Consider the following 22760-nt stretch of genomic DNA (forward strand, 5'->3'; position numbering starts at 1 on the left):
CCTTTCCCTGGCTTAGCCATCGCACCTCTGTGTGATAAGGCAAATCACCATGCTCCGTTTCTAACTCCGTCAGAAATGCCTTGAACTGGCGGTGATTCAAACCTTTGGCTCTGATAAAGTTAACTGTGCGCGTGATGATGCTCATTACATGCTCCATTTTCAAGGCTTTACCGCACAACGCTTCCTGGTGTATGATACAATGATATATATATATATAGATATATATATATAATATATATGATATGATAAGCTGTCAGCTCACCTGTCGCGTTTTCCTCTTGCATCTTTTCCCGTATCTTCGCCACCAGTCCGCTCCTGTGTCCACACATCGCAGGTGCTCCGTCGGTTGTCAAACCCACGAGTTTTTCCCAAGGCAGCTCCATCTCATTTACACATCTTGACACCTCTTCATACAAATCATGCCCCGTAGTTGTGCCATGCATAGGACGTAAAGCCAAAAACTCCTCTGTCACGCTTTAGGCTGGAGTCCACTCCGCGGATGAAAATTGACAACTGGGCAATGTCAGAAATGTCGGTGCTCTCATCCACAGCCAAGGAATATGCAATGAAATCTTTTCCCTTTTTCACAAGCTGCTCTTTTAGATTGATGGACAACTGGTCTACTCTCTCGGCAATGGTGTTTCTGCTCAGACTCACATTTAAAAAGAGTTGCCTTTTTTCTGGGCAAACTTCGTCACAAACTTTAATCATGCAGTTTTTGATGAAATCCCCCTCCGTAAATGGCCGGGCTGATTTAGCGATCTCTTCTGCCAAAATAAAACTGGCCTTGACAGCAGCCTGGCCTTGTGATTTGGCTTTTTTGAACAGAGCCTGTCGAGATTTGAGGCCTCGTTTTAATTCCTCTGCCTTTGTAGCCTTTGTTCCATGTCCATATTCTTGTTTTTGTCCGCGTGTTTCGTTTCATAATGTCGTCTCAGATTATACTCTTTCAGTACCGCCACACTTTCTCCACACAGAAGACACACAGGTTTTCCAGCTACCTCCGTGAACAAATACTCCGACTCCCACCTTGTTTGAAACCCCGGTTCTCAGTGTCCACCTTCCGTTTTGCCATTTTTGATGGGTATCTGAAAGTTAATTTTACTGTGATGCTGACAACTGCTGTGCCAATAAATATTGAAATGAAGCAGCCTACTGCTCGGTGCATCACCGTTGCATTGTGGGAAATGTAGTATTGGTGCGTGTAAAAGATCTGCGGGCTGCCGGCTTGCTGCGGTCTGCGGGCCGGTTCTAATAATAAATCAAGATCATCCCAGGGGCCGTAAAAAACCTCGGGCCGGATGTGGCCCGCGGGCCTTGACTCTGACATATGTGTGGTAGAGGAACAGTGCATGGCCACTGCCCCCTGCTAACAGGAACAGATGGGGCATCAGGTCTGCTGTGGCAACTTGTTGCCCACCTCCACTGGGCTGGTCTACGGGGGGAGACAGACTGAGTGCACCCTCTGGGTGTCATGAGTGAGATTGTGGGAATCCTCTGGTCTGTAAAGGTCACTGAGGCTATTGGGACATTGGCAAGGATGTGTCACTGCATCTTTCAAGCATTCAGTATCATCTCTCCCCTCTGTGTCACAGCCCAGACAATACAAACACTGTGGCAGGGTGGGCTGCTGCTGTTGTTGAAAATGACATGCTCAATCTCTGTTGATGAGACAGAACTAAATCCATAAGAGTGTGAAACATTAAAAGCAACATTTCCCACAAATTGCAAAGTTAGTTGTTTGCCTCAACTGGGAGGACTGCCTGTAGCAAACCTTCATTTGTTTACTGCCTGGTAAAGTAGGCCATCCAACACGCAATTTGTGACACGTGTTAGAAGAGAAATTAAACTGACTTTGCAAAACAAGCCCGGAATAAGACCTGTATCTCATATTTTAACTATTAACTATTACATCTCCAAGGCATTCTACTGCAACAAAACAAGCTGGGACAATAAAACAAGTCATTGAGCTTGATTCAGTTACAATGAAACAGAACACATGGCACCTTTCTCTTGGTACAGAACCTGACATTGTTAAGTCAACAAACATTATCCAAAATCTCTCATTGAGCCATTCCTTTGCAGTCCAGTGCTTAAGAGAGATTTACTACGGAGTTGAACATGCCTTTATTAAAGCCTCTCATATGGTCTCTCGTAGGAGGATATGAGCCAGTGGGGAGGCAGAACGGGCCAGCTCAAACACACCAATGTGACATAACAGAAGATAACCTGACATATGCACCTATACAGAGGTGTGGGACACGCAGGAAGTAGCAAAGAGTATGTGCAATGTGCGTGCGTGTTTTAAAGCGTTGAGTGCTGAATGTGTATAGCCGTGAACGTAGAGCTCTGTTCACTCATCACTCTAGACTGTGGCTTAGAGGAGAGATGCATGGTTCGTAGAAGTGCTTCCCTACTATTCTTCTTCCAGTAAGCACTAAGCAGGGCAGTATTTTTCTTATTTTCCCTGAATCATGACATACAGCAAATCAGATGGTCTGTGCGGAGAGTTCAGACCTCAGAGCTCGTGACCCAGGCCACAAGCCGTCTGACTCGTTCTCTAAAATCGGTGACAACATGCTAGCATCATGCCACAGAAAGTACTCTCTCTAGCAAGAATGCTAGCCATGGGTTTACATGCATTCTGATTTCAGGTAAACACTCATGTAGGCGAGCATGAACACACAGAGCGCCACAAACTCTCCACCGCTCCTTACACATCCTCACCTACTAAGTGCAGCACCATTTGACCAGTCAGAAATTGACTGCAAGGTCAACATACCTCCCCAATTGACTGCAACACTCATTCAGAGTACTGTAGAGGTCGACCGATTACGTTTTTTTTTTTTTTTTTTTTTTTTTAAACAATTTTGTTGGAGGACCAAAAAAAAGCCAATACCGATTATTTAGCCGATTTTTAAAATGTATTTGTAATAATGACAATAACAACAATATTGAATGAACACTTATTTTAACTAAATATAATACATCAATAAAATCAATTTAGCCTCAAATAAATAATGAAACATGTTCAATTTGGTTTAAATAATGCAAAAACAAAGTGTTGGAGGAGTAAAAGTGCAATATGTGCCATGTAAAAAAGCTAACGTTTAAGTTCCTTGCTCAGAACATGAGAACATATGAAAGCTGGTGGTTCCATTTAACATCAATATCAATATTCCCAGGTGTGTTTTACATGGTAATATAATATGGTACACTACTCAAAAAAATAAAATAAAGGGAACACTAAAATAACACATCCTAGGTCTGAATGAATGAAATCTTCTTATTAAATACTTTTTTCTTTACATAGTTGAATGTGCTGACAATAAAATCACATAGAAATTATCAATGGAAATCAAATGTATCAACCCATGGAGGTCTGGATTTGGAGTCACACTCAAAATTAAAGTGGAAAACCACACTACAGGCTGATCCAACTTTGATGTAATATCCTTAAAACAAGTCAAAATGAAGCTCAGCAGTGTGTGTGGCCTCCACGTGCCTGTATGACCTCCCTACAACGCCTGGGCATGCTCCTGATGAGGTGGCGGATGGTCTCCTGAGGGATCTCCTCCCAGACCTGGACTAAAGCATCCGCCAACTCCTGGACAGTGTGGTGCAACGTGGCATTGGTGGATGGAGCAAGACATGATGTCCCAGATGTGCTCAATTGGATTCAGGTCTGGGGAACGGGCGGGCCAGTCCATAGCATCAATGCCTTCCTCTTGCAGGAACTGCTGACACACTCCAGCCACATGAGGTCTAGCATTGTTTTGCATTAAGAGGAACCCAGGGCCAACCGCACTAGCATATGGTCTCACAAGGGGTCTGAGGATCTCATCTCTGTACCTAATGACAGTCAGGCTACCTCTGGCGAGCACATGGAGGGCTGTGCGGCCCCCCAAAGAAATGCCACCCCACACCATGACTGACCCACCGCCAAACCGGTCATGCTGGAGGATGTTGCAGGCAGCAGAACGTTCTCCACGGCGTCTCCAGACTGTCACGTCTGTCACATGTGCTCAGTGTGAACCTGCTTTCGTCTGTGATGAGCACAGGGCGCCAGTGGCGAATTTGCCAATCTAGGTGTTCTCTGGCAAATGCCAAACGTCCTGCAGGGTGTTGGGCTGTAAGCACGGGCCCTCATACCACCCTCATGGAGTCTATTTCTGAGCGTTTGAGCAGACGCATGCACATTTGTGGCCTGCTGGAGGTCATTTTGCAGGGCTCTGGCAGTGCTCCTCCTGCTCCTCCTTGCACCAAGGCAGAGGTAGCGGTCCTGCTGCTGGGTTGTTGCCCTCCTACGGCCTCCTCCATGTCTCCTGTTGTACTGGCCTGTCTCCTGGTAGAGCCTCCATGCTCTGGACACTACGCTGACAGACACAGCAAACCTTCTTGCCACAGCTCGCATTGATGTGCCATCCTGGATGAGCTGCACTACCTGAGCCACTTTTGTGGGTTGTAGACTCTGTCTCATGCTACCACTAGAGTGAAAGCACCGGCAACATTCAAAAGTGACCAAAACATCAGCCAGGAAGCATAGGAACTGAGAAGTGGTCTGTGGTCACCACCTGCAGAACCACTCCTTTATTGGGGGTGTCTTGCTAATTGCCTATCATTTCCACCTGTTGTCTATTCCATGTGCACAACAGCATGTGAAATGTATTGTCAATCAGTGTTGCTTCCGAAGTGGACAGTTTGATTTCACAGAAGTGTGATTGACTTGGAGTTACATTATGTTGTTTAAGGGTTCCCTTTATTTTTTTGAGCAGTGTATTTATAGGACTATTTCTCTCTATACCATTTGTATTTCATATACCTTTGACTATCGGATGTTCTTATAGGCACTTTAGTATTGCCAGTGTAACAGTATAGCTTCCGTCCCTCTCCTCGCCCGTACCTGGGCTGGAACCAGGAACACAACGACATCAGCCACCCTCGAAGCATCGTTACCCATCACTCCACAAAAGCTGCGGCCCTTGCAGAGCAAAGGTAACAACTACTTCAAGTCTCAGATTGAGTGATGTTTGAAACGCTATTAGCGCGCACCCCGCTAACTAGCTAGCAATTTCACATCGGTTACACCAGCCTAATCTCGGGAGTTGATAGGCTTGAAGTCACGAACAGCGCAACGCTTGAAGCATTGCGAAGAGCTGCTGGCAAAACGCATGAAAGTGCTGTTTGAATGAATGCTTACGAGCATGCTGCTGCCTACCACCACTCAGTCAGACTGCTCTATCAAATATCAACTCCTAGACTTAATTATAACATAATAACACACAGAAATATGAGTTTTTGGTCAGTAATATGGTCGAATCCGGAAAAATTTAGAAAACAAAACGTTTATTCTTTCAGTGAAATACGGAACTGTTCCGTATTTTATCTAACGGATGGCATCAATAAGTCTAAATATTGATGTTATATTGCACAACCTTCAATGTTGTCATAATTACGTAAAATTCTGGCAAATTAGTTCGCAATGAGCCAGGCGGCCCAAACTGTTGCATATACCCTGACTCTGCGTGCAATGAACGCAAGAGAAGTGACAATTTGACCTGGTTAATATTACCTGCTAACCTGAATTTCTTTTAGCTAAATATGCAGGTTTAAAAATATATACTTGTGTATTGATTTTAAGAAAGGCATTGATGTTTATGGTTGGGTACACATTGGGGCAATGAGTCCTTTTTCGCGAATGCGCACTGCATCGATTACACGCAACGCAGGACACGCTAGATAAACTAGTAATATCAACCACGTTTGCGAGTGATTATGATTGATTGATTTTTTAATAGGATCATTTTAAATGCTAGCTAGCAACTTCCCTTGGCTTCTTACTGCATTGGCGTAACAGGCAGGCTCCTCGTGGAGTGCAATGTAAAGCAGGTGGTTAGAGAGTTGGACTAGTTAACTGTAAGGTTGCAAGATTGAATCACCGAGCTGACAAGGTAAAAATATGTCGTTCTGCCCCTGAACAAAGAAGTTAACCCACCGTTCCTAGGCAGTCATTGAAAATAAGAATGTGTTCTTTACTGACTTGCCTAGTTAACCTCTAGCGACGAGCAATCCCGTATCCGGGAGCGTAATCATAGCCTCAAGCACATTACCATAACGCAACGTTTCCTATTCATGAAAATCGCAAATGAAATTAAATAAATATATTCAAACACAAGCTTAGCCTTTTGTTAACAACACTGTCATCTCAGATTTTCAAAATATGCGTTACAGCCAACGCTAGACAAGCATTTGCTATGCTAGGCTGTGCTGGCAGCAGGCAACATTTTCACAAAAATAAGAAAAGCAACCCAATTAAATAATTTACCTTTGAAGAACTTCAGATGCTTTCACTCAGGAGACTCCCAGTTAGATAGCAAATGTTCCTTTTTTCCAAAAAATAATATTTTTTTAGGTGAAAAACGTCACGTTTTTTCATCCTGCTTGGCTGAGAAATCGACAGAAAAATAATTAAACTATAACGCATTAGCATAACGCAACTTTTTCTATTCATGAAAATCGCAAATGAAATGAAATAAATATATTGGCTCACAAGCTTAGCCTTTTGTTAACAACATTGTCATCTCAGATTTTCAAAATATGCTTTTCAACCATAGCTACACAAGCATTTGTGTAAGAGTATTGATTGCTAGCATAGCATTAAGCCTAGCATTCAGCAGGCCACATTTTCACAAAAACAAAAAAATAATTTACCTTTGAAGAACTTCGGATGTTTTCAATGAGGACACTCAATTAGATAGCAAATGTTAAGTTTTTCCAAAAAGATTACTTGTGTAGGAGAAATCGCTCCGTTTTGTTCATCACGTTTGGCTAAAAAAAAAAAACGGAAAATGCAGTCGCTACAACGCCAAACTTTTTACCAAATTAACTCCATAATATTGACAGAAACATGGCAAACGTTGTTTAGAATCAATCCTCAAGGTGTTTTTCACATATCTATTCAATGATAAATCATTCGTGGCAGCTGTGTTTCTCCTCGAAGCAAACGAAAAACACACGCAGCTGGAGATTACGCAATAATTGCAACGGAGGACCCCAAGCAGCCACCTGGTAGATGTAGTCTCTTAAGGTCAATCTTCCAATGATTTGCCTACAAATACGTCACAATGCTGCAGACACCTTGGGGAAACGACAGAAAGTGTAGGCTCATTCCTGGCGCATTCACAGCCATATAAGGAGACATTGGAACACAGCGCATTCAAAATTTGGCACCCTTCCTGTATGAAATTTCATCTTGGTTTCGCCTGTAGCATTAGTTCTGTGTCACTCACAGACAATATTCTTTGCAGTTTTGGAAACGTCAGAGTGTTTTCTTTCCAAAGCTGTCAATGATATGCATAGTCGAGCATCTTTTCGTGACAAAATATATTGTTTAAAAGGGGTTAAATAAAGGCCAAATCGGTGTCCAAAAATACCTATTTCCGAATGTTATGAAAACTTGAACTCGGTCCTAATTAAATCGGCCATTCCGATTAAATCGGTCGACCTCTACTACAGAGGCCCAAGGCACTTCCCACATACACACCGCAAGCATACACACTCCTATTACTTCTCCCCTCACAGAGCCAATCAGTTTCTGCCGAGTACCAGAAGGGGCCTCCTTACCAGCCATTTTAATCAGAAAGCACTCAGGGCAGCTGATGTTAGGAGACCAACAATAATTACATTCAAGAGCACAATGGAAATGTCTCCATTCTCCATGGTAACCAGGGTCAGGTTCTTGAGTCCAGAGTTCACAGTATAGCCTTCATATGGATAGATAGGCCTAATGAATAAATCAGTGATGCACTCAATGATCATTCATAGATTACATGGTAGAGTAATATTTCTCAGAGACTTAAAATATGGTTCATTTCCATTCCCCAGATGAACATTTAGTGCACAGCAGTGCATTTCTAAACAATAAGGATATCCTGAATGAGCTCTACACCAGAGAAACGACAAACTAGCCCTATCGGATGCCGTGTCTATTAAAGGCTGCACCTCTGATTGGATTTCACTCGGAGGGGACATTCATAAAATATAATTTATTGAGTAACAGTTGGACCTGCGTAACTTCAGCGCTAGCATACAGTACTCTACCAGCCGGTTGAAGCATAATATAATTGTGTCACTCAGTTTATCAGGAGCACAATTACGACATACATCCTCCACACACTATACATAGGCCTAGTGTTACCATGCTGTAATATTGAAAGGAGTGAGTGGCATGGAGGGAGAGTGGGGGAAGGGGCAGAGAGAGATGGTGCTCATGGTTGAGTGTTTCAGGATTACTCATGACCCCGTGACTTACATTTTCTCCGCCTGTCTTGTGCTGAAGCCCATTTTCACACGCACACATGGATGCAGTGTGGTCAGACTGAACAACCAGCACTCAGACAGCTCCACTGCTTTTTACAAGCCAGGAAGCTACTGGGTCTGTTCAGGGGTGAAGGATTTTTTGAAACCGTTAAACATTGAGCTCAAACGTAACAACGTAGTCTAGGAGGGTGAGTCTAAATGTCAAGGATTACAGTCATCTACTGGCCCGGACGTGGTGTATTTTTTAAACGCATTGGGGTCATGCAGGGCCTATAGGTTGGCATGCTTTCTCTATATTCAACTATTAATGTGAAACATTTTATTATTAAGTATTAAAAAGCTATGTAATATAATTTTGCAATATAAATTATGCTATTATTTAGAATATTTTTTTTTTTAATCGCATTCATTTTTGTTTCTAAAGTACATCATTTTTAGAACATTTTTGACATCCCAAAATAGGACATTGGCTCTTCAAAACAACTGCGTTCCAAATGAGATAGACCTGGCTATATTAGGCTAGCCAGGATGACTGATAGGTGTCTTTTTGTAGCTTTTTGCCAGCTTTAAACAGTAGCCAGCATATTGCTAGTATGTTCACTATTGAAGGTTTAATTTGTACATTTCCCCCCCTAACGCACTAAAATAAATAACCTCAGCAAGTAGATTGATGGGAGCTTCTTTTTGCTATTGACAGCTTAAAATGTGCTGTGTGAAGGCATCAACTCGTACTGATGGAGTGCTCAAGAAGTTGTGACTCGTGGTAGAGTGGTGGGGCTTGAATGAACTGCCAATCATATTGTGTATATGAAATATGAATTTTCCATGTGTAGTCTTCAATGGTAGACTGACAGAGCAGGTAAACGTTTAACTGGAATGCAAAAATGTGCTGAAAAGTTACCGTCCCAGCATGGTTTTACTGGCCCTGGGCCAGCGAGACATCGTTAATGTTGGTCCCAGTGACACTGCTTGTCCCCTGGCACTTCAACAAGAACAAAGCAACATGGAGACCTACTAGGGAAATCCCACGAGTCACATGAAATACCACAAGGAATATACATGAAGTAAAATTGTTCTTATATGGCAAAGGCAGGCTGCTATTTTTGTTTTCCTAAAAACCCCATCTTGAATATCATACGGTTATCAAATTGAAATCAAGGGACAGGCTCATTGAGCCTCATCCATGTGTCTCCAAAGCAAAACAGACATTTTGGAGGTACGGTTATGTCATATGATGCCAGGGCAATAGTCTTCCCCTGGTGTTTGTTATGCATTATTGAGGTTAGGATTGAAGGGTGAGGTGTTTGTCAGAGTGTGAGAGTCCGGTAGTGTATGTGTGTACTGTATGTACACTACCAAAAATGTGTAGATATATATATATATATAGTTGCTCGTAGAACATCTCATTTTAAAATCATGGGCATTAATAAGGAGTTGGTCCCCCCTTGCTGCTATAACAGCCTCCATTCTTCTGGGAAGGCTTTCCACTAGATTTTGTAACATTGCAATATGGCCTAAAAGTCATATCTAACATTTTTCACATTTATGGGCGATCCAAAACATATCTTGATTTTTTTTTAATGTTCTCTAAATAAGCTTTGCTGTACAATTAAAAGGTCAAATAAACTGCATTGAAAACAGTCAGAAATACATAATGAATTCAGAGCTTGTGTAATTATACCAAGACTGAATATGCCTTCCACAAGCACTACATTTGTTTAATCAAAAGTTGTACCTGCTTTTTTTTGTTGCAATAATCACTGATCTGGCATTTGTTTTTATAAACATGCCCTTTTTGTAACAAATTTAACCAGAACGATGCACAATCACTGATGTAGCAGGCATTATAGAAAATTTAAACCAGTCTCATAAACAATCTCTCAAGCACAAGCCCATGTGCTAGTGAGTCGCCAGCTAATATTTATATTTCAAGTTTAGCCAACTTGGATGTAGGTATAATTTCACCAGCTCGGAATTCAGCTAACAAGGTAAAACAGTTGAATTGTTATTATTGAGTGCACCCTTCTGTACGTCTCCAAATGTTTGAACAGCATGCTAGCCTGTCCACTTTGTTCAGATGTTGAAATCAAGTGCCCTACCTTATTTCTCAGAAAGAGTTGCCAATTCCTTTTATAAATTGTTTAATGCTTATTGCACATTTATAAAAACAGAATAAACAGCTAATATAACAATCACAACAATTCTGCTAGCATTACGTGCTACCGTAATGCGCACGCGACAAACGGCACATTCATTTTCCAGAATTAATGTTCATTGGTACATTGTTTAGTAGTGCCTGCTCTGCTCGAAATTTGATGAGTTGAAAGGTTAACTTCTCTATTAAAGTCAAATGTTAATTTGTGTCCAAATGACCGATTCGGTGGGACCAACCCTCAAATGCAAATAGCGAATTTAAACAGTTTGTCAGAGAGGAAGAAGTGCTCTCATCTTTGTTGTTGTGAGTGGTAGGGGGAGGGGGAGGGGCTTGGGAGAAAGAGGCAAAGCGAGAAGTTTCACTCTCCAAAATAAGCCCAATGCATTTATTTTGAATCAAAGCCTTCCTGCCTTTAGGACAACGACTCCCAGTATTAGGGATGAGACATGCACATCCCGTCATTATATGACCGTTTCAGGAAAATAGGCGAATGTCGCAAGACTTCAAAGGAGAGCCATTTAAACTTTTTTTTGGCAGAAATGTCTACTGGAACACGTGAACTTTCATGCCATCTGTAAATATGAATAAAATTGTTAAATTATGAGTTTGGAGGGTTAAGCCACAGAAACGGCAACCTTCCCACTAGCCATGATTGGCTGAGATAGAGTGGGCAGGACATGTCGAGAGGGGAGTTCGGATCTGTCTGCCATATAGACGTCTATTTGAGCTGGTCAGTCTGTTGGTAATCCTGTCGAACGCATCTGTTTTTAATGTATCGTTTAGTGGAGCTGCATAAGTGTTTCTCCCCACTTTCGGGAGGATCAAGTTTTGAAATCAGAGTATGATAGCTGAAGAGTTGGCGAAAACACCTGTCTCCGGATTACTTCAAACTAAAGGCAACCGTGGCATGGCATCCATGCATGACTATGCGTGTACGGGTAAGAGTCTAGCTAGCTACATTCAGATATTACATGTTTCTAATTTTGACAGAAAGTAGTTTAATTTCAAGCTAAAGTGTACTGTTAGCTGGCTGGCTCCCTAGTTAGCGTCATGTGTATAAAGTTATTATTCATATCCCAGAACTGTTTGCTTTTCTAGTTAGAACCTAATGTTAGCTAGCTAATATTGAACCTGGGTGGTTATTCATTGAGGGTAGTAACATGATTTGGCACTATGATAGCTAACGTTAGGTGTGTGATCTTAGACGTTTACCTTGCCAGGTTCATTGTTTACCTAGCTAGATAACTTCATTTCTTAAGCTCAAGTGTACCATACCCGTTGAATATGGTTGGTGACAGTAAAAGTCGGCAAAAAAGAGTGATGAAATTGTTGCCAGCAGAGCTGGTTAGGCCGTTTTCATGTTAAATCATCAGCCAGAAACGAGATGGGTTGAGCTAAAGCTTACGATGCTGTGAACGATGCTGAATGAACGTGTGAAAGATGCTGAATGGGTGTAGACAAAAAGCTCTTCACTAGAAACCAAAACATTACACTGCTATTTTCTCAAAAGTGGGTTTACAAGTTTAATAACTTTTAAAGCAGAATTACTTTCCCACTGTTCCTCAAAAATGCAGTGTGATACCATTTTGTAGCTGAGGCTCTACTTTTATCCAATGTATTAAAATAAAAAAACATTCAATTTTTTTCTACATAAGACCAAATCCAGATGGTGAGCCACATCTGGTGTAAATGGGAAGGTGCACAGCAAAAAAGGAGGTTACGAGAAGACACCAAAAAGACATAAGAACAAGCTGAAATAAAATGCGATTAAAAACATAAAATAACTTGATTCTGCAATAAGGGCATTTGGAATATAGTGTAAAAACATACATTTGAATGAATTTGATATAGCCCAGGCTTAATTCAGCAAAACAATAGCATTAGTGTGAGGTTGACATTGTAACGTTAAGATTTCCCTTCACTGGAACTAAGGGGCCTAGCCCGAACCATGAAGAAACAGCCCCAGACCATTATTCCTCTTCCACCAAATGTTAGTTGGCACTATGCATACAGGCATGTAGCATTCTACTGGCATCTGCCAAACCCAGAATTGTTTGTCAGACTGCCAGCTGGTGAAGAGTGATTCATCACTCCAAAGGCGGCATTTCCACGGCTCCAAAGTCCAATGGCGGAGAGCTTTACACAGATCCAGTCGACTTTTGGAATTGCGCTCTTAGGCTTGTGTGAGGCTGCTTGGCCCTGGAAACCCATTTCATAAAGCTCCGAACTAACAGTTTGTGTGCCGACATTGCTTCCAGAGGCAGGGCAACCGAGCAAAGACGATTTTTATGTGCTACACGTTTCAGCACTCGACTGTCCCGTTGCGTGAGCTTGTGTGGCCTAACACTTCGCGGCTGAGCCGTTTCTGATCTTAGACGTTCCCACTTCACAATAATAGCACTTACAGCTGCCCGGGCAGTTCTAGCAGGGGCAAAAAAAGACAAACTGATGTGTGGGAATGGTGGCATCTTGTGAAGGTGCACGTTGAAAGTCACTGAGCTCTTCAGTAAGGCCATTCTACTGCCAACGTTTCTATGGAGATTGCATGGCTGTGTGCTCAATTTTATACACCGGTCAGCAACAGGTGTGGCTGAAATAGCTGAAACCACTAATTTGAAGGGGTATCCACATACGTTTGTTTGTTTATGCATGTACAGTTGAAGTCGGAAGTTTACATACACTTAGGTTAGAGTAATTAAACTCGTTTTTCAGCCACTCCACTAATTTCTAGTTAACAAACTATAGTTTTGGCAAGTCGGTTAGAACATCTACTTTGTGCATGACACAAGTGATTTTTCCAACAACACAGATGTACCTGTGGATGTATTTCAAGGCCTACCTTCAAACTCAGTGCCTCAATGCTTGACATCATGGGAAAATCAAAAGAAATCAGCCAAGACCTTAGAAAATACAATTGTAGATCTCCACAAGTCTGGTTCATCCTTGGGAGCAATTTCCAAATGCCTGAAGGTACCACGTTCATCTGTACAAATAATAATACGCAAGTATAAACACCATGGGAACACGCAGCCGTCATACCGCTCAGGAAGGAGACGCGTTCTGTCTCAGAGATGAACGTACTTTGGTGCGAAAAGTGTAAATCAATCCCAGAACAGCAGCAAAGGACCTTGAAGATGCTGGAGTTAACGGGTACAAAAACGGGTATATCCACAGTAAAGCGAGTCCTATATCGACATAACCTGAAACGCCACTCAGCAAGGAAGAAGCCACTGCTCCAAAACCGCCATAAAAAAGCCTGACTATGGTTTACAACTACACATCAAATGAAAGTGTATGTCACGTGCGCCGAATACAACAGGTACATTCAACTTACAGTGAAATGCTTACTTACAGGCTCTAACCAATAGTGCGAGAAAGTGTGCGTGTGTGTGTAGGTAAGAAATAAAACAGTAAAACACATGAGAAAAAAAAGAGTAGCAAGGCTATATACAGATACCAGTTAGTCAGGCTGATTGAGGTAGTATGTACATGTAGGTATAGTTAAAGTGACTATGCATATATGATGAACAGAGAGTAGCAGCAGCGTAAAAGAGGGATTGGGGGGCACACAATGCAAATAGTCTGGGTAACCATTAGGTTACCTGTTCAAGAGTCTTGTGGCTTGGGGGTAAAAACTGTTGAGAAGGGGACAAAGATGGTATTTTTTGGAGAAATGTCCTCTGTTCTGATGAAACAAAAACAGAACTGTTTGGCCATAATGACCGTTGTATGTTTGGAGGATAAAGGGGGAAGCTTGCAAGCCGAAGAACACCATCCCAACCGTGAAGCACGGGGTGGCAGCATCATCTTGTGGGGGTGCTTTGCTGAAGGAGGGACTGGTGCACTTCCCAAAATAGATTGCATCATGAGGCAGGAAAATTATGTGGATATATATATTGAAGCAACATTTCAAGACATCAGTCAGGAAGTTAAAGCTTGGTCGCAAATGGGTCTTCCAATTGGACAATGACCCAAAGCATACTTCCAAAGTTGTGGCAAAATAGTTTAAGGACAACAAAGTCAAAGTATTGGAGTGGCCATCACAAAGCCAAGTTAAACAATTTTAAGGCAATGCTACCAAATACTAATTGAGTGTTTGTAAACTTCTGACCCACTGGGAATGTTATGAAAGAAATAAAATCACTAATATTATTCTGACATTTCACATTCTTAAAATATAATGGTGATCCTAACTGACCTAAAACAGGGAATATTTGCTAGGATTAAATGTCAGGAATTGTGAAAAACTGAGTTTAAATGTATTTGGATAAGATGTATGTAAACATCCGACTTCAACTGTATGTATGCATGCATGCAATTTTTTTTTAGTGTAGACGTTGTTAATGTTGCAAATGACTATTGTAGCTGGAAACAGCTGATTTATAATGGAATATCTACATAGGCGTACAGAGGACCATTATCAGCAACCATCAGCCCTGTGTTCCAATAGCACATTGTGTTAGCTAATCCAAATGTATTATTTTAAAAAGGGCTAATTGATCATTAGAAAACCCTTTTGCAATTATGTTAGCAGAGTTGAAAACTGTTTTACTGATTAAAGAAGCAATAAATCTGGCCATCTTTAAACTAGTTGAGGTTCTGGAGCATCAGCATTTGTGGGTTCGATTACAGGCTCAAAATGGCCAGAAACAAGGCACTTTCTTCTGGAACTCGTTAGGCTATTCCATGTGAGATATTGCCAAGAACCTGAAGATCTCTCACAAGGCGGTGTACTACTCCCTTCACAGAAGAGCGCAAACTGGCCCTAACCAGAATAGAAAGAGAAGTGAGAGGGCCTGGAGCACAACTAAGCAAGAGGACAATTACATTAGTGTCTAGTTTGAGAAATGGCAGCTTCATTAAATTAAAATCCTCGCGTGGCCTAGTGGTTAGAGCGTTGGACTAGTAACCGGAAGGTTGCGAGTTCAAACCCCTGAGCTGACAAGGTACAAATCTGTCGTTCTGCCCCTGAACAGGCAGTTAACCCACTGTTCCCAGGCCCTCATTGAAAATAAGAATATGTTCTTAACTGACTTGCCTGGTTAAATAAAGGTAAAACATTTTTTTTTTTTTTTTAAATAGTACCCTTTTCTATTGCATTGCAAAGAAGGGTACCTTTTGGCAGATTGGTAAAAAATAAATAAAAGCAGACATTGAATATCCCTTTGAGCATGGTGAAATTATCAATTACACTTCGGATGCCCTATCAATGCACCCAGTTACTACAACAATACAGACGCCTTCCTAACTCAATTGCCAGAAAGGAAGAACACCGCTCAGGGATTTCACCACGAGGTCAATGGAGACTTTAAAAAACAGTTTAATGGCTGTGATAGGATAAAACTGAGGATGGATCAAGAACGTTGTAGTTTCTCAACGATACTAACCTAATTGAGAGTGAAAAGGACGCCTGTACAGAATAAAAATATTCCAAAACATGCATCCTGTTCGCAACAAGGCACTAAAGTAACACTCCTAAAAAAATGGCAAAGCAATTCACTTTTTCCCCTGAATACAAAGTGTTACGTTTGGGGCAAATCCAATACATCACGAGTATCATTCTCCATATTTTCAAGCATAGTGCTTGGAAACGGACTGGGGAGTTGGTCAAGATAAAAAAGAAATGGCATGGAGGTAAGCACAGGCAAAATACTAGAGGAAAACCTGGTTCAGTCTGCTTTCCACCAGACACTGGGAGATTAATTTGTCTTGTAGCAGGACAATAATCTAAAACAAAAGGCCAAATCTACACTGGAGTTGCTTACCAAGAATACAGTGAACATTCCAGTTTTGACTTAAAGCTATGGCAAGACCTGAAAATGGTTGTATAGCAATGATCAACAACCAATTTGACAGAGCTTGAAGAATTTTGAAAAGAATAGGCACATTTCGGAAAGCTTTTAACTTACCCAGAAAGGCGTCTACAAAGTATATCAGATATTTCTGTACTTCATTTTCAATACATTTGCTAACGTGTTTTGTGTTTGTCATTATGGGGTATTGTGCGTATATGGGTGAGAAAAAAAATCTATAAAATACATTTTGAATTCAGGCTGTAACCAAATGTGTAATAAGTCAAAGGATATGAATACTTTGAAGGGTATATGAGTAAGGAGTTTGGTACAGCGTGTGCAGCAACCGTCTACACCACACAGCTGGGCAGTACCAGGGAGCTGCAGGGCCTTCACTCCGAGGCCTTTGTGAGCTCTTGGCAGGTGGCACACTGGGGTCAGAGGCTCTTCATTAAGTACATAGGCCCAGCCCAGCTGCTGTTAAACCGGCATTACTCTGATACAGGACAGGACGGACGTAAGCGGCATAGTGACTGGCTCTTTAACACATCACTGCTCTCCTATACCACACAGCTACTGGCGCTCTACGAGGAGATTCCCCAACATTCAACCCCATACAAATAAGCCAAAATGAGACGTGAAGTCACTCGCCTGTGTTGTTATGGCTTCTCAGTCAACGGATGGGAGATTACTTTTCCATATGGGAATTAAAAACTGCCTGGCCTGACAAAGTGTGCATAATTGGAAAATGCAAATGAAGAGGTTACAGCCTAGTAAGGATGCTAAATATAAAACGGAGGGGGGATCTCTTACTCTGTCATTTACACATTTCCAAGTCAGAATAAGCCTGTCCCGAATGTCTCCAGGGTGATTGATGGTGCATAACCTCCGCAAGAAAATATGAGGAAAGCAAGAGATTAAATTCCTCCATGCAAAAACTCTACCGAAAAACACCACGCTTTTAAGTGTTCCTCAAAAGTGCAATGAGAACAGCCATATTCCTCAGAGTGACAGAATAGAACCCGATGGCCAACAACCAACGCCCTGTTAAATTACAGAAGCGTATTAATAACAAGCCTTCACAGGAAAAGGAGCAGGTAGCTTCTTAACACTGTCTAGACAGTGTCAGACGCCATGTTTAATCACAGTTTCTGCAGGCAGGAATAACCGACCGTGCAACATTTAAGGTAGGATGAAAGGAGTAAGTGGAAGCCGCAGCTCCTCCCTTTCAGAGAGTGACAGCAAGGCAGCAAGAGAGAGAGAGAGAGAGGTGAAAGATAAGACTGCTCAAACAAGATAGAGAGAAGGATAGACAGAGAGAGTGTGATATAGAGAGGTCTTACCTGAGGGAAGCCTCCGTTTCTGGGGAGGTTGAGGCAGGGGAAATCGTCATGGAACCCAGAATGGCTGAACATGTCGATGTGCATATCCGGCATGGTGTCATTCAAGTGGTATTGCCTGAAAAGGGTCAGAGGTAAGGCAGCTTAATCAGATGTACTGGGAAGGGGAGAGCAGAGGGAACTAGCTAGTCATTAAATGGGTGGGAACTTGTGCTTTTCTCTGTATGGCCAAAGGGGTTTGTTTTTATTTATACAAAGGAAACGAGGACACAGGGTGGTTGGAAAACAACGGTCTCAAACTAGCCCCACAAAGACATAACTAAGAACAATGATGGTTGGAGAATAAAGAAATAAAGTCAACAAAGAACACATGAACCCCGCAAACTGTGGAGTCATAACACAAAAGATAATTATCTTAATACGCATTAATAACTGATCTTGTGATGTTCTATCGGCAGTTTACACAACATAACACCTAAATTGTATTACTTCAAGTGAACACTAAAGCCTTTGGCCTGCCTCACAGCTGAACCACTTGAACGGAGAGTGAGTCCCGCCTGACGCTGCCACAGAGCACAACAAGGACTGTGACAATACCAGTATCGCAATATTTCTTCCATGGCAAAAATTAAAACAAAAAGCAGTCCTTTAAAAACCTGCAGTATGTAAAATATTTTGCGATATAGCTTGGAAAATATCTAAATGCAACTCTGAATGACAACATGTTTGCTTCAACATTAGGGCTGTTTTCCTAAAGAAGTTAAATCAATGAGTTTCCTTGCCACAATACAAACGAGTATCACAATAGTGGTATCATCAAGACCCTAATAACAACCAACTATGAAGGTAAAAAAAATCAGAGGGGAGTGCGAGAGGGATAGAGAGAAAGAACCTACCAGTCATCGGGTTCCATGATCCACGGAGGCCACGCTGACTGTACACTGACCATACTGCCTTCCTCCAGAGTAAGACTCGCACAGAAACCCACAGGCATCAACACAAACACACTGGAGCTGTACCGCGTTGACTTGCAACACACACACACCAACAGACACAGCTGTGTCGAGTCACAGCTCTCTGAGCTCAGGGCTTCATGTGACTCCCCTCTGCACTTCAGGGAACGGAGAGGCACTCCACTCTTTCACTCGCTCTTCCGGGAATCACAACCTAATTCAGTGGAAAAACACCCACTGACGGCTTTCTCAGGAACCTCTGCTGCCTGCGATATTTTCACTTTCTCACTGAGTCACAGCAGGCAGGGCAAGACGGTGTACAAATGCACAGAAAGAAAGTAAAAGTATCGACCGCACAGCTCCCAGGCTCAAATCCTATGAGAGCTGATCTCTACATGAGGGATTGAGGGATGAAACTGTCCTCCAACACAGGACACAGATCAGCTGGAGGATAATTAAGGTTGTTATTTAAAGAACGGGCTCACATAGGAACGGTGATAAGCCACGGGGGGAGAGCTGCTGGTGGTTTTGTATAGCTTGAGCAAAGTTTGGTGTGAGGGTGTTTTAACAAGGAGATTCGGGGATTTGATCTGCACACAATAGTCAGTGTGGTAAATCCCTAAAAAGTATTGCAGATTTCCTAGGATCAGAATGAAGGGTTTCCCGATCAGTGTGGATAAAAAACACCTGTACAGAAAGTGTTTATTAACGTGTTTATCTATTTTGAAGGGTCACCACCAGCCACCTAGCAAGGGTAACAGTGCAGCATCCTAAAGCTTCAAATAAAAAGTGGAAATTCTGAGCCTAACCCTGTAGCCTCTCCTGATATGACAGTGATATTGCTGCCTTGGCAGAATGTGTCAGTACTAGCAGCATTCCAATAACACAAAGCCAGTCAGCCCCGTGCCACAGTGCCTCACTGACTGCAATCCTTTCCCGGAATATTTGCAACCAAGTTATGCAGCATCAAAAATCCATTTCTAATCTCTTATATTTCTGTAACTAAAAGGCTATTTTATTAAATCTATTGGACTGGTTAAAGCTGGTGTTACACAATCTAGTGTATGTAGGTCAGGCAGGCCAAACAGAAAGTAACCTGTCACTAATCACCTCTCACTTGATGCATAACTTATTGCAGTCTGGGGAGATAAAGCCAGTTAAGGTGACCACCGAGCTTATAACTTTGTTTAGGACAGTAGGACATGATAAACTAAAGTGTAATGCAATAACATTCAGAGAGAGATCAGACCTGTATTGCTAGTCTAGAATAACAGGCTAGTTCGGACAACTATTGAATAAAAAGAACCGGATGGAGCGTGTGTTTGATCATCAAACAGCAGGGAAATCAGCTCTAGGCAAATTCGCATTCCCAAGAACTTGTAAAGAATACAAGCACAAAGAAAGGGCACTATTAGGGTTGCACATTTGGGGGAATATTCAGAGGTGGGAATTCTGTGGGAATTAATGGGAAAATATGCAAATTAATATGAATACAATTTAAATGTAGATATTTTTGCATTGATATATTTACCATATATGGAGACAAACAGAAACCTTATAAGCAGACAATTGCAAATGATTAAATCCTTCCAATACAAAAAAAAAACAATTTAGTTATGAATTGAACATTAAATTAGTTGACTCTTCACATGGGATGATTTCACTGAACAACAAAAGGGAAAATTGAATGCTCTATCACATCTCCCAAAAAAATGTTTTCAACATACATCTGTAAAATGATAGTCTAGAAACTAAAGCTTTGGTTGTCTCCTCTCAGGCGTCCATTCTTCTCCCTAGACCTCCTCAATGTCCACCTCTTGAACATCAGTGTGAGACCTCATCTTCGCTGTCACTTTCCAACCTTGAGGATGGCTCGTTATCAGGCTCAAAAAGCCTCAAATTTGCCTGGATGGCCACCAATTTTTCAACTCTTGTATTGGCCAGCCTGTTGCGTGCTTTGGTGTGTGTGTTCCCAAACAAGGATCGGTTGCGCTCTGAGGTGGCTGATGTTGGTGGGAGTTGGAGGATGTCGGAGGCAACAGGGGGAAAAGCCTTGGATCCACAAAGTCCCTTCCACCAGGTGGCTGATGAGATATGTTTGGAACGACGGCCATATTGCATGTCCATCCCAAAGCCCTTGCTTGCTTGGAAGTGTACTTCCCCAGACTACCAAGAACCTTTCCGTCATTCAGGCCAAGGTGGAACTGCTTGGAGCAACAGTGATGTGGGCAGGGCAGTATGGATTTCTTCCCTTACATCTGCAAGCAGAGTCTGAACATTAGACAGGATGGCATTGTCTCCCTCAATCCATGCAATGGCTACTGCTATTGGTTTCAGGAGTTTCAGGTTGATTACCACTCCCAAAATACATCATCCAGGAGGATCCTTTCGATGGGGCTATCTATATCGGCAGACCACATATGCCATTTCATGGAGAGACTCCATCTCCTCCAGGAGACTGTCAAACATGACAACACCACCCCAACGGGTGCTTCTGGGCAGCTTCAATGTGGTGCTCTTATGGTTCTATCTTTGTTTGGTGAGGTAGATTGTGGCTATAACTTGATGACCCTTCACATACCTAACAATTTCCTTGGCTCTTTTGTAGAGTATATCCATTGTTTTCAGTGCCATGATGTCCTTGAGGAGCAGATTCAATGCATGAGCAGCACAGCCAATGGGTGTGCTGTGAGGGTAGGACTCCTCCACTTTAGACCACGCAGTCTTCATGTTCGCAGCATTGTCTGTCACCAGTGCAAATACCTTCTGTGGTTCAAGGTCATTGATGACGGCCTTCAGCTCATCTGCAATGTAGAGAACGGTTGTCCCCGGTGTCTGTGCTCTTGTAGAATACTGGTTGAGTGATGTATTTAATTATTCCTTACCCACGAACATTCAACCACCCATCAGAGATTATTGAAATACAGCCTGCTTTCTCTATGATTTCCTTGACCTTCACTTGAATGTTGAACTCTGCATCCAGCAAATTAGTAGATAAAGCATGTCTGGTTGGAGGGGTGTACGCTGGGCGAAGAACATTCAGAAATCTCTTCCAATACACATTGCCTGTGAGCATCAGACGTGAACCAGTTGCATACACACTTTGCTGTAGGCTACTATTTACTAGTTAACAAAAAATCATGTATGTCATATAAAATATATTCACCCCACCCAGTACTGTAATCAAAACTTACCAGAAAGCATGTAGTCCTTGGCTCAGACAGTGTAGTAGTGTGGGCACAAAAGCATCTCATTTGTGTGCAAGATCTTGAGAATCAGCTGTACATGTGATGGAAGAATGCACTGTGCATGCAGAGGGTTGCAATTCCATTGAATTGGGGATAGTTTAACCAAAACACCTAGTGTATCCCACAAAAAAGGTTCATTAACTTTTTTTGATTAATTTAAGCAAAATTCACCGGAACGTTTCCGACCCTTTGCAACACTAGGCACTATAAAACACGTGTGTGTGTGTTTGATGCTACATCAGGACCTTTCATTTAGACTTCCAGACAAACCTGCCCTTCATTTACCACCAAACTACCAGATAGGATCAGGACACTGTGTGGCTATGTCAGATTAACAGGCCCTGACAATCTAAATCTATCCACTCAGCATCTCAATATAACGTCCATAAATATTCACAAAGAATTTCCTCCATCCAAGACTACTGAGTCAGTGTGTGTTTTTGGTTCTACAACCCATGTGGGAACCATTAGTCCTCACAAGGATAGCAAAATAATGATAATTAGGACAAGTGGTTCACCACAAGGAAATACTATTTTAGGCTTAGGGGTTAGGTTTAGGGGTCAAATTTAGGATTGTTAAAGCAGGCAGGCCCGTTGCCCTACTTCGTATATTTAGCTAGCAACCTCCATGGAAATTCGCTAGTACTTGTAATAATTTTGTTAGCACTCTGGTAATAGACAATGGGCTTTTTTGTGTTTTTTTTGGCACCCACTTGTGTACTTAGCCAGTAATACCGTAAATCCCAGGATGAGAGGAGTATGAAAATTGATGCTGCTCAACCCTATTTTGCATTGTTAGTGTGCTGTTGGAGCTAGAAACATTACTATTTCGCTTGCACCTGCAATTGCAACTGCAAAATATGTGTACGCGTCCAATAAGATTTGATTTTGACTATGTTTGGGCTATATACCGTAACCCGGGGTTTTGGGAGAAAGTCACAGAATGGTATTTC

The 22760-nt window shown here is 42.0% G+C and overlaps 1 protein-coding gene across 5 annotated transcripts in view; it reads right to left on the reverse strand.

Annotated features, from left to right (window-relative positions):
* Positions 1-22760, reverse strand: part of LOC118389111 (protein strawberry notch homolog 2-like) — a 115523-nt gene that overhangs the window by 50459 nt on the left and 42304 nt on the right. For 4 of the 5 annotated variants that reach the window (XM_035778902.2, XM_035778885.2, XM_052529282.1 and 1 more), the window contains one exon: positions 17610-17724. In XM_035778902.2, the coding sequence (XP_035634795.1) occupies positions 17610-17724 (115 nt within the window). Of the gene's footprint in view, positions 1-17609; positions 17725-18502; positions 18683-22760 lie in introns of those variants that run through there. The other variant, XM_035778911.2, reaches the window with a different exon arrangement.

The sequence above is a fragment of the Oncorhynchus keta genome, chromosome 1 (genome assembly GCF_023373465.1).
Source record: "Oncorhynchus keta strain PuntledgeMale-10-30-2019 chromosome 1, Oket_V2, whole genome shotgun sequence".
Lineage (NCBI taxonomy): Eukaryota > Metazoa > Chordata > Actinopteri > Salmoniformes > Salmonidae > Oncorhynchus > Oncorhynchus keta.